The 12,249-nt window shown below is 50.2% G+C and overlaps 1 protein-coding gene across 2 annotated transcripts in view; it reads left to right on the plus strand.

The window, feature by feature from the left end:
- Positions 1 to 12,249, plus strand: part of DUSP10 (dual specificity phosphatase 10) — an 88,720-nt gene that overhangs the window by 55,376 nt on the left and 21,095 nt on the right. Inside the window, exons 1-2 of one of the 2 annotated variants that reach the window (XM_005523313.2) lie at positions 9,474 to 9,569; positions 11,121 to 11,966. In XM_005523313.2, the coding sequence (XP_005523370.1) occupies positions 11,165 to 11,966 (802 nt within the window). In that variant the 5' untranslated portion in view covers positions 9,474 to 9,569; positions 11,121 to 11,164. Of the gene's footprint in view, positions 1 to 9,473; positions 9,570 to 11,120; positions 11,967 to 12,249 lie in introns of those variants that run through there. The other variant, XM_088053570.1, reaches the window with a different exon arrangement.

The raw sequence follows: 12,249 nt of genomic DNA on the forward strand, positions 1-12,249 counted from the left end.
GGGCTGGGGAAGCAAGCCCACAGTGTGTAATCTCCACTGCTGACATCTCTTGTCCCTGCACCCTGGTTTCACAATCCATCAGCTGCAGGATCGGCAGCGTGGGAAAACAGAAGTTGTGAGAAATGCCTGGGACATTAACATTAAACCTAAAGAAACTTGGGTTTATATTTAGAGCCTTGCTATATAAGAAAAGGGCACTGTGATTTCCTATTAGGAACAGTCAGCCTAACCCTAGCTGGGTAATCTCCCTGCTAAGTGAGAAAAAGCATTTTGCACAAGATCTGTATTTGTGGCCAAGTACTGCTTGCTGTGCTCTCAGAAGGGGGCACAAGGAAGCCAGCTTCCTCTTCTGCCTTGATTACATCATGTCATTTTCCTTCTACCCAGAGGGGTATAAGTCCCTTACGAAGTCCCTCAATCTCATGAGTAAACCAAGCAGGATTTGCCATAAAATGTTTAACAATTGCAACCATTGATTATACTGTTCCACTGCTGTCACTAATTTGTGTGCTAGGAGTGTAGTTTGCCTGCTTCAAGTTTGCTTGCAAGCAGGCATCACAGAGACAGGCTCATCTGGCAAGAACCAAATTGATCCATAATCTTCTCTTACCTTCTTCAACCATCAGTGTCCTTCCCTCATCTCCTGGTGGCTTTGGTACATATTGACCTCACAAAGCAAGAGGGGACATCTAAACCATGGTGAGAGAACATGCTGTTCCCCTTGGAACAACAACCTTTTTAGAGGCTCAGCCAGGCCAGAGCATCACAATAAGATAAAAGTGGTGGTGACCTACCAAGGAAAGAACTTTGCAGCAGCAACACGTGAGCTGGTGCCCTTCATTGCATCACCTCACCTGCAGGGATTAGCAGGAGCTTGGCCTCCTGTACCCCCCCAGCAAGTCTTGGCAGCCCCCAGCATCACCGTTGCTGGGCCAAAATTAAGGGGGATCCCAGGTGTGTTGTGGGATTCAGCTGGCAGCTGTTAGAGCAGAAGGAAGTGAGGAGTGGTTTTCTGGTTGGAGGGAGGCTCTTTGGAGGCAGGAGATGGTTTTGATTAAAATCTCATCCCTTTCAAAGGGAAAATTTTTTTAATGAAAGCTGTGTAAACTCCAGTGGGCTTCACTAGCCTTTGGTACAATTGACTGGCAAGAGAAGCACCCTCTGCAGTTAAACTGGTTTGTCATATCAGTGTGAGGAAAATGGTGAATGTAATTATTGCTCACTGCCTCAGGGAAGTGGAGGAGGAGGAGGGAGAAAACCTCATCCTGCGACCCAAAGCACTTTGTTTGTTCACTAACGAGTTGAAATTCTGGAGCCCATTAACATGAACTCCACTTTCCCTGTTGCCTGGCTTTGGCTACATGGGGGTGACCGCTGGTCACTTGACCGTGGTGGGAGGAATGGGATTTGTGAGACAAGCAGAAGGTGCCGAGAACTCCCTGCTGTACCTGCTTGTCCCATGCTGGTGATAAAGCAAGCTGTGGCTTGCACTGAGGTAGTCATAAGTAGAACAAGGTCAACTGCCTATTTCAGTCAACATGACAGAAATAGAGTTGATCTCAATAAGATCCCAGCTCTTTCTTCCTGTTAGCTCCTCAGTTCCAATTTTAGGATTGCTGTAATCAAGCTGAGGAAGAAGCTGTTTATCCCATGGAGGGGAAGTTGCTTGAGGCCCAGGCTGGAGAAGAAGAGTTGCTTGAAAATATACTTTAAGAAAGGTTTCACCAGCCCCTGGGGAGGGTCTGTGTGGTTCAGGAGTTGCTCCCATCACTGTAGCCATGTAGAAGGTAAGCTGGTCAGAAGAGAACCTGTTCTCCTTTCCTTCTGCCAGCAGCTGCACTGAAGGAGGGAGGTAGTTGGGCTAAGCCATCTAGTTGGCCAAGAGCAAGTTTCCAGGTTTGCAAGTCTGCACATTTGTTAAACTGTTAAAACTCTGGCTTTGCATAGAGCCTCCCCTGCCTGCTGCCAGGGAATATTGATGTTCTTTTCACTGAAGGTGAGATACTGACAGCTCTGTCTAATACAGACAGAAATGGGGTGAGGTGGAAAGTGGCGCTGAATGCTAATCTAAATGCAGCAATTCACGGTGCAAAGCATCCACCATAAACAAATGAGCGAGGATGTTCTCTTAGGAAAAATGTTTGGAGTGGTTTCGTGAGAGTTCAATTAGTTTCCTCCAAAACACCTGCAAATGCCAGAGTGCAGCGCTGCTGATGGCTGACTGAAGTGCTTTCCCTTGAAGCCTGCTTGTGTGGTCCTCCACCCCCTCCTTTCTGTGGGCTGGTGGGAGGGCTGGGAGCCCAGTGTCCTTCCACCTGGTTAATCAGGTGAATGAGCCGTGCCATTCATGCCCCAAGAGAGGCTGTGGAGGCTCAGGTGGTCTTTGAGCAAAGGAGCAGAGCTAATGATTTCCCTGCATGAGTGGTGTTTGCCTGTGGGTCTCTTCTGCTCTGTGCCCCTTTGCTGTTTTGGCACAGAGCCTGGTGCAAATTCAAGAACAGACCTGGTGCAGGGAGAGGTAGAGGAAGGGGGACGGAAGGGGGATCTATGCCTCTTCTGCTGGTTCCTGTCTTAGTGCCAGCAGAGGGTTGGCAGCGAGGCAGGAGCAGCAGCTGGAGGTGACACAGGCACAAAATGCTGGGTTAAAAAGTTGCCTGTAAATCAGAGAAGCTAATGCTTGTTATCTGGGCTGCTATTTGACCCCCAAAAGTCAGGTCATTTCTGCCAGTGAGTGAGGCTGGTGAGAGCGCAGCTCTGCTACTCTGCTATTGACAGAAATCTGCTGTCTGGAAAGGCTTCATTTGCATTGTACTTTTTCACACCCCTGACCTTCGGAGCCTGACTAGTGTTTGCCAGCAAGCAGGACCAAAACGGTGGTCCAGGTGGAAGGCCCGAAGTGAAAGCTTGCTCTGAAGGATGAGAACCAGGAGCTGCCTTTCCCAAATTAGGGCTTTACAGGGCTGCTGCTCAAGTAGCTACAGCAGCGCTTGAAACCAGCATCCCTGATGATCTGTTCTGGTACATTTCCAAGTGCAGGTAAGTCATAAAGGTCATATTCCTGTCTTCCTTCCCCTTTTGTTTCTGGGGCTGGAGGCAAAAATATGCAAGACAGAGTATTCTCACTGTTGTGGCTCAGGAGAGAGGGGCCACGTTGGTCCATGAAGGGAAAACAGGGAGAGCACACACGCCAAAGGTAGGAGTTGTCACATTTAGCAGGCAGGGAGCCATCCTCTTTGGCATGAGAAGCAAAGGCTTGCCACCTGGCTTTGCAGGGGGGTAGGAAGGCCCAGGTCTGCCCAGGATGACACCTACAGCATGTCTCAGCTGGGGTCCTGAAAGGAGCCCCAGAAGGGCCCTGTCCCACTGCATCAGCCGCAGCATGCCCTCCCTGCCCCGTGCACGTCCTCCCGCAGCTGCCCGGCTGCCAGGCCAGGACAATCGGATATTTGCCTGTGGGAAGGAGACCTTGTGCACGCAAGGCACTGTGTGCCCCCACAGCATCGATTGGGCGGGTTGGGTGTGACGGGGAGCGGAATTTGGCCCAGCTGGCTCTGCTCAATAGCTCTGCAGCACTCTCGGCTCATAGCGATTGTCATGGCAGTGACTGTCTGTGCACTTATTTTCCAACAGAGCCAATTTGAATTATTCACCTTCCCTGATCTCTTTCTGAAGCCAGGAGGGACTGGCCTTTATGACCCCAAACTGCTGAACAGAGTTATGGGAGTGACTCCAACTGGACTTTTTCCAGCCTTGCTCTACTCCTCATCACCAGTGTCTTCCCCTTTGGCTCTCCTAAGGAGAGACAGAGTGAGGGATCTCACCCAAGCTCTAAGAAAAGGAAGTAAGACTGTGTCTGGCCTGGAGGCAGTTTATAAATAAAGACCTTCAGAAAGCAGTTCTTTTTTTTCTTTTCTTACTCTTTTACTCCTTTCCTCCCAAGCACTTGTCCCCTCCTGGGCAGCACACATGTGCTTGTCCTGTCGTACTGATATGCTCCTGATGGGTTGCTTCATGCTGGTGGTGTGGAGGCTGCAGGAACACACCTGAAGACTTCTTGTAACCAGGGTCTCTTCTGCTCTCTCAGATTCAAGTACCCTGGGGAGACCAGTAACTGCCTGTTCACTCAAACAGCTGCAGTTTAAATGGGAAAATCATAATGATAAAAGGACTGTTAAGAAAATAATAATCTCTGTGTGAACTGTTGAGATTCCTTGCCAGGCTGCAGCCAGAGATGATTAGAGAACCTTAAATAAAAATGAGCAGGTTGGAACCAGGCAGGTTTAAAAAATGAGCTGACTTTACTGAAGCAAACTCCTATTTAATCATTCCTCTGTTGCTTTAAAGCTGGCATATGCAGCCAGGTAAGTGAAAATATGTTTGTTTTGAAGGCCTGGGTAAATGTCATATAGAGGAATTAAAATGTCAATCTGTAGCTGCATTTATTTAATGAAATTGTATAAACAAGACTTTGAGCACATATCATCTCACTCCAGCATCTTAAAGGTATTGAACCACTTCCCACTCTTCCCAATGTGCAGCCATCCCCACACTCTGCGGGCAGAAGAGTCAGGGGGTTGCTGATGGGGGTGCTGGAGGCAAACTCTCCCAGGTTGGATTGTCCTCTAATCATCAAACTAACTCATCCATCTGCAGCAGCTCAAGGTGTTTGCAGGGTGGTCTTGAGTTGTCATCTGCCACCAAGTATGGGAAAGGCCAGGATGTCTGCAAGGGCTGTGGGGTGAGTATCTGACCACAGTTCCACAGCAGTGGCCCAGAGCTGAACTGGAGCAGGCATGGCCAGGAGATGTGGGCTGGCTTCACCTGTCTGGCTGCCTGTGTTGTTGCTTTCTTTAAAGGATGCTGCTCACCACCATGACCTCCTTGCCCTCACTGTCCTGTGGTGTGCCCCAGGGAAGGGACACCTGGCATCACCTGTGCCTTACCAAACCCACACAGGCTGGTAACTGTGCAACAAAAACATCCACGTAGAGTTACAGTGCCAGAGCTGTTGCATTTCAGTTTCTCACTTAGGTCATTTTATAGCAGCTTCCCCACTGAGGATAAGCCATAAAAAGCAAGCAGGAGTACCAGGATGCATCTTTATGTTTACTACTGGCTCTGATTTTCCTTATAAATTCATTTTGTGCACAGTTTCAATCCCACCCCCTTGCTTAGAAGATGAACTGTTTTTCTAAAACAGGTTGTTTCCTCTCATACCAGACAATCCCTTAAAAGGAAAGCCTGTGTTTTACTAAGGCACCTTTAAAACAGGCTTCCAAAAGAAAGGCAGAAGAGGGATATCTTTTTCTTATCTTTTTCTTGCAAAAGGCTAACACAGTGGCTAACAATGGTTTCTCAGCTTTACCTGTGTAGTGAACTGACATTTCTAACAAGGACAAACAAAGGCACCATGTGATGTATTAAAACTTAACAAGAATCAAAGAGTGCTTAAAAACAAATGGGAAAACTTAAGTATTGAACACAAAGAAGTTCAGCCTAGCCCCCAAGGACACTTCTTTTAGCCAGTTCATGTGACACCTGATGAAGTGCGAGCTACGGGTTTGCAGTTGAAATACTGTGCTGGCTAACACCTTTGTTTTCCCCAGTTTCCCAATTTGCTGCTCCACCATGTAAGCTGTTGTGTCACTTTAGAGAAGTCACTCAGCCTCTTGCTTCCCATTTCTGCTGGTAAAATTGGGAACTTGCATTGCTCTGTTCAAATGACAGTCTCAGGGGGGACAAGCATCTGTCCTTTGTTGTCTTTACACACAGCCTGTTACTGTGAACTCCTGGCTTTGGTTGTTACTGTGCCCCTAAAACCAGAATAAAACCAGAGAGCAGCCAACATTGGAGTGCCCCATTCTGCAGTCATACATACAACAGGTGAAATCCTTTCTTCAGGCATGACTCCAGAGATTTGAATGTTCAGGGGATGGGACAGCACATCATCCTCTCTGCTTAGGTGCAGGGCAGGTGCTGTACATGGCTGTGTTGATGAAGGCAATTATGATCTGGGTGTTTTTCTAATCCTAAACAAGATAAAAGGTCCCTGATTGTAGAGTGGAAGAATGGTTGATGTGGAAGAAATCTTTCAATAAGAAGGAAATGTTTAGTTTGAGAGCACTTAAGGGGTGTCTGTGTTGTTGGCGAGAATTTTGATGGATTCTTTTTCACTTCTGTTAAATATTCAGATGTTCTTTTAGCAATCTTTACCCTTTCTGTGAGGTTGAACGGGTTTGATTGGATTTTATGCAATTAGTATACTGTGAGAGTTTGTGAGGATTTGCTTCAATTCTGAGATGATTTCACTTTGTCTGCTTGTGGTTTTCTTCAAATGTCTGAGCAAGTGCACCATGGTGGCAAAAGCATTTGAGGAAAATAAATGTCAAAATCCCATGTGCTGCTACTGCTGCAAGTGGGAATTTAACTAAGATCTGCCAGCTTCCATAGTAAGAATTCTTGTATGCTTTTCAGAAAATAGAAGTTTAGTTTTCAGGGAATAGATAAATCTTGTCTGCTTTGGGTGTTGAATTACAGAGAGCAAAAACATTTAGAAAGCTGTTCATTGAAAATGCTCAGAAAAAAAGTTACAGTGGGATGTGGCTTCTGAGAGCAGGAAAAAGGCCAATCTTATGTCATAGGCTAATAAAATGTATTAAGCATGAAGTCAGTAAAGTTGTGTAGGAAATCCTCTGAAAATGGGGTGGAATAGCAACTTACAGTCCACATTCTTAGAAAAATAGAAAGTTAAGTAAAATATGAGACAAAATAACACTTGGCCTCTCTTTATATTGTAAGAAAACTTGGCAAAGGCCAAGTATCCTTCAGAAGGGAGCATTGCTTGCTGTGAGTAAGCTCTGCACAGCTCTCCTGTGAGGACAGCTCCTCCACAAGCAAGTCACAAAGCATTTTCTTGGGGCACATTGTTAGTACTGTACTGAGAAGTTTGGTCAGAAAGTAAAAGGTTGCTAAATCAATGATTCCAAGTGTTTTCTAGCAAATATTTGCCTTAGGAGATATCTAGCTTTGGGAGATGCACAAACATGGTTTCCAGCTGCCCTGGTTGGAGGGACAGTTTCAGGCGGTGAATTGAACACAAGCCCATGGGGAGCTCCTTCCCCAAGCCCAAGTGTGGCCTGAAAGGGAGGTTTTGAGGGAAGTACAAGCTGCCCCCCTCTGCTGTGAGCCCAGTGCCAACCTCAGCAAGCCTCGGACAAAGAGGAATAGAGAGCATGGAAATGCTCCAGTGGTGTCTCACAGTGGCACCTCTGGGGAGCTGACCAGTGTTTGTGGAGTCTGAGACCAGTGCATTTCTCCATGTTCGCTCCCTCACTGGGGAGGGCAGCTGTTCATGCAGCAATTGCACAGCACTGTTAAAGCCTGGTTTGCAGTGATGCTGGGTAGCATGGGGACTTATAATACCTCCAGACAGTGGTCTTTGCTGGGTGAAGTCACTCTGTGACTTAATTGCTCAAAGTCTTTCCCCACATTTGCTCTCAGAGGGAGCAGATTGCTGGAGGTGAAGCTGTTACTTAAAAGTGAGAGCCTTCCCACACGTCCCCTTCCTTCCCAGCGAGCTGGGAGCTGGTGCCCTGCTGTGGTATCACAACACTGGAAACCAAAAGCCTGAGTTTGTGCTGGATAAGTTGCTGTCCTACAAGGAAAATTTAGGAGAAACAACTGATTGTTTAAAGAATGGCTGTGAGGAAAAGGATTTGACTTGCTGTTTACCTTAGAACTATTAATAGAAAAAAATCAAGTATTCAGTGCTTCTAAAATCTTGCTCTCTGTTTTTTTTTCTTTTTTTATTTTTAATCTGAGCTGCTGGATGATGATATTACTGCACTTATACTTTTTTTTTGTTTGTTTATTTTTTGGTTTTGTTTTGTTTTGCAATAGACACAGTTGGATTGGAAGTTACAACTTGAAAATGCCAGTTGAAAAATTAATTATCCACATACATCCCAGAACCAAAATCTTTGGGGACTAATTTAGATTCAATATCATGTTGAGAACTTCTTACCAGCTCTAACTTCATCTTTCCTCCTGTAGCTCAAAGTGTTGGCATTCCTGGTTGTAGGTGAAACGCTTTGTCACTCCCATGGTTAGGAAGGACATGGAAGGATGCATTGCTTTGGAGGTGCCACTTTCCCTGTCTCTAACTTGGTGGATTGATACGTGGTGGACTGGTACATGATGAGATGTGGTTACTGAACCAGGAAATGTGTAAATAGATTGCACAGTGAGGAAAGAAGGGGTGCAGAAATGCCGTGCTGCTGCCAGATACCCTCCTAGTGTGTGTGATGAGCTGATCCGTGTGGCTTGAAAATCAATTCTCACCTTGTAGTGCTCACGTAGCAAGGGTGAGAGCTCATTATTTCACCCATGTCAGCCTCTGACAGAAAGAATGGAAGGGATTCATGCTTATCCTTGTAACAAATCCTTAAAATCTTGTCCTCCAGCCTGTTCTGCCTTCCTTTTTACACTGGGAGAGTCCAGTCTAATCTGAACATTCAGGATCTTTACTGGACAATGTGCCAAAGCTGGGTTCTATCTGAGTTTCCATAACATGGAGCATCTGGATCTATCTTTAGTCAGGGGGTAAGGCAGGCAGGGGCGTCCGGTCCCGGCTGTCTCTGGGCAGTGTGGGGTGCCTCTCCCGCCTTCCCTGTCATTTACTGCTTTTGTGTGAAGAAATTACAGTTCTTCTGCTCCCCCAAGTATTTAGTGTGGACTTAATTCTTATCTGCTCCAACTTCACCCTTCCTCCTGCAGCTCAAAGCGTTTGCATGCTGGGCTGTAGGTGAAACTCTCCAGTGCTCCCACGGTCAGGGTGGACTGGTAGGAAGAATCATTCTGGAGATGCCCCTTTCCCTGTCTCTGCCTTGGTGGGTTGATGCGTGACGGACTGACCCACGAGGAGATGTGGTTGCCGGGTTTTCTGCCTCCCGAGTACCTCGGGCGGGCTTGTTTGTGACAGGGACGGACTGTTTGGAAAAGCACCTGAACAGCATCCTCTCGGGCTGGCACCGCTCGTTCCCTGCCGAGCCGCTTGCGGCGGGGCTGGGGCGGACAGGCAGTGCCCGCTGCGGCCGCGCTCCGGGAGCGGGGCTGACGCTCTCCTGGCCCCGGTGGCTGGTGCCGCTGCCCCGGTCCCGTGGCCGGACGCGGGACGCTCGCGGGCGCTCCCCGTCCTGCGGGGGGCGCTGCCGCGGGGCCGCGCGCGCGGGCCGCCCCCGCCCGTCCGCGGGGAGCAGCGGCTGCCCCGGGGCCCGGGACCGGCGCCGCGCCCTCCCCATTGGCTGCAGATGACGTCACCGCCCCGCCTCCGGGCCGGCCTCCGCGCTCCGATTGGCCGGGCGGGCCGCCCGTCGGCGCGGGCCCCGCCCCCGCCGGGCCGTACATTTACGCGGTAGCAAAAGAGAAAGTAACGAGGATGGTGCGGGCGGCGCGCGGGGCGCGGGGCGGGCGGCGCGCGGGGCAGCGGGCGCGACACGCACCGGCACCAGCGGCACCTCCCGCGGCGGCCGCCGCCACCTCCGCGCACCGGGCCGGAGCGCGACGCGCCGGTGAGTGCGGGGCAGCGGAGCCGAGCCGTGCGGGGCACGGCGCGGAGCGGGGGCCCGCGGCTGCGGGAGCCCGCGCAGGGGCTGCCGCAACGGGGGGCGCTGGCCCGCGCCGCCGCGCGATCGGCGGTAGCCCCGGCTCCTTGCGATCGGGGGCAAAACTTCAGCTTCCCGCTTTTCGTGGGCTCTTTCGTTGTTTCCCCTCGCTGGGGGAGCTGAGTCGTCTCCCTCGTTTATTTAAAAAAATTTAACTGCGTCAGGCGAAGGCGCTCAGGGCGCCCTTATCCTAGTTCTTATCCTAAAATAGGACGAGGGAAAGGTTGGGAAAAGAAAGGGCTGAGAAAGCCTCCCGAACGAGCCGCCGCTGTCCCCGCTCTGCCCGGCCGCGGCACCTCCGCCGTGCCCCGGGCGGGCGGGTCGCGGCACCTTTCGGCGCTCCGGAGGTGCCCGAGGGCTCGCTCCGTCGAGCGGCGGCGGGTGGCAGTGCCCCCCGGCCACCCCCCTTTTCGGGATGGACATCTCCGTGCCACTTCCTAGCAGAGCCAGCTGGGCGGCAAACGGGAGCTGCGAGTGCTCGCCCCGCTCCGGGGGCTTGGTGGAGTTGGTGAAGTTGGTGCTGGGATGGGATTTTCAGAGAGAGCTGTGGCTGCTCCCAAAGTTGCTGGTGAGGGGCACCCACTGTCAGGGCTGGCTTTGGGTATTTTGTTCTTGTCTTGTCTGCCGAGTAGAAACGGGGGGATTCAAATCCTGCGTGCTGCGTCTTAGCAAATGGGAAGGCAAAAGTTGGGCAGGCAGTGTGACCTTGGCTGGGGCGGAGGGGACCACTTTTTGTAGAAGCTGTGAAATGTGATGGGGAGTGGGGGATTTGCCTCACGGACTGCTGGAGAACAGCAGCCTTCCCGAGCCTGGAGTTAGGGGCTTAACTGGGACTGGATTCACCTCTAACCAGGGGGAGGGAAGTGCAAGGTGCACGCTTATAAGGATCTCCAGAAGCTAATTTTTCTGTTTTCTTCTGGGTATTTTTTGTTTAGCCTTACGTGTTCAAGTTTGTAACTGTCTCAGAAAATTTATTCGCAGGCTAATTTTATTCCAGCATGCTGGAAAAGTTGCATATCACCCCTGACACATTCAGCTCTTATGTGTTCCTCCCTGTAGCAGACTCAGCCCAGTAGTTGCTTCCTTTTCAATGAGCAACGGGATGAGGGAATGTGCCTCTGTCATTATCAGTGGTGAGCCTTGCAGCCTGGGGTTTTGGAATAGCTCAGCACCATCTGCATGTATCTAAATGCCTCTTCCTGAGTGTCACTGCACAGTCCAGGCTGCTCGTGTGGATTCTGTGTGCCATGGGCGCACATGCAGATAGCTGAAGTGTTCTCTGCAGTGCTGGAAAGGCTTTGTAGCAGCTACTGTGTGCTGGTAACTGTCAGAAGGGGTTGTTAGCTTAGGGATAACGGGTATTGGCAAAACAAGTTTTTCAATCTGTAGGTTTATGTGATTTCATGATCTGTTTTCATCACCTTTTTTCTTCTTTCCCTCCTGCTTTTTCTTTTTCAGGATGATCTTGAGTTCTTCTTAACTTGCTAGTGCTCAGCCTCCTCATGCCTCCATCTCCTTTAGACGACAGGGTAGTAGTGGCACTTTCCAGGCCAGTGAGACCTCAGGATCTCAACCTGTGTTTAGACTCTAGCTTCCTTGAATCTGCCTCTTCTGCTGCTGAGAGCCACTCCAGTCTGCTTGGTGCAGCTGCCGTGTCCCTAAAGACTGCTAATCTCACGTATATGCCCTCATCCAACGGCTCTGCACGCTCCCTGAGTTGTGGATGCAGCAGTGCCAGTTGCTGCACTGTGGCAGCGTACGACAAGGACACTCAGGCCCAAACTCAAGCGAGCACCAGCAGCACCCACGCCGGAGCCTCCCCCGCCTGCCCTGCCAACCAAATGGTCAACAGCAATGAGAGCGCCGGCAGCCTGAGCCCGCTGGGCGGAGTGGGGAGCCCCGTCTCGGGCAGCGCCAAGCAACTCGCCAGCATCAAAATCATCTACCCCAATGATCTGGCCAAGAAGATGACCAAATGTAGCAAGAGCCACCAACAGAACCAAGGGCCTGTCATCATTGACTGCAGGCCCTTCATGGAGTATAATAAGAGCCACATTCAAGGGGCTGTCCACATTAACTGTTCTGACAAGATCAGCCGGAGAAGGCTCCAGCAGGGCAAGATCACTGTCTTGGACTTGATCTCCTGCCGGGAGGGCAAGGACTCCTTCAAGAGAATCTTTTCCAAAGAAATCGTAGTTTATGATGAGAATACCAATGAGCCAAGCAGAGTGATGCCTTCCCAGCCACTCCACATAGTGCTGGAGTCACTCAAGCGAGAAGGCAAGGAGCCCCTAGTCCTAAAAGGTAATCCTCCTCGTTGCCCAGGCAAAGTGTGTTGGTTTGCTTTGCAGTGTGTGCTCTCTGCCATCAACCTCACTGATGGCTGGACCTTGAAAGCATCTGATTATCTCTGGGAAGGCCTGTGTGCCTCAAGTCACCAGTGGCAAAGCAAATGCCTTCCATGGACAACTCATGGAGCTGGTGGCAGGGGAGATGCTTGCTTTCCTCTGAATGTTATCCTTGAGTAGCAGGAGGGGTGAGAAGTGGACGGAGGAGGAAATGTGCTTCCTGGTGTCTGTCTGTGCAG

Source organism: Pseudopodoces humilis, chromosome 3, assembly GCF_049639895.1.
Source record: "Pseudopodoces humilis isolate 2021_Gansu_Grassland_sample_001 chromosome 3, ASM4963989v1, whole genome shotgun sequence".
Taxonomy (NCBI): domain Eukaryota; kingdom Metazoa; phylum Chordata; class Aves; order Passeriformes; family Paridae; genus Pseudopodoces; species Pseudopodoces humilis.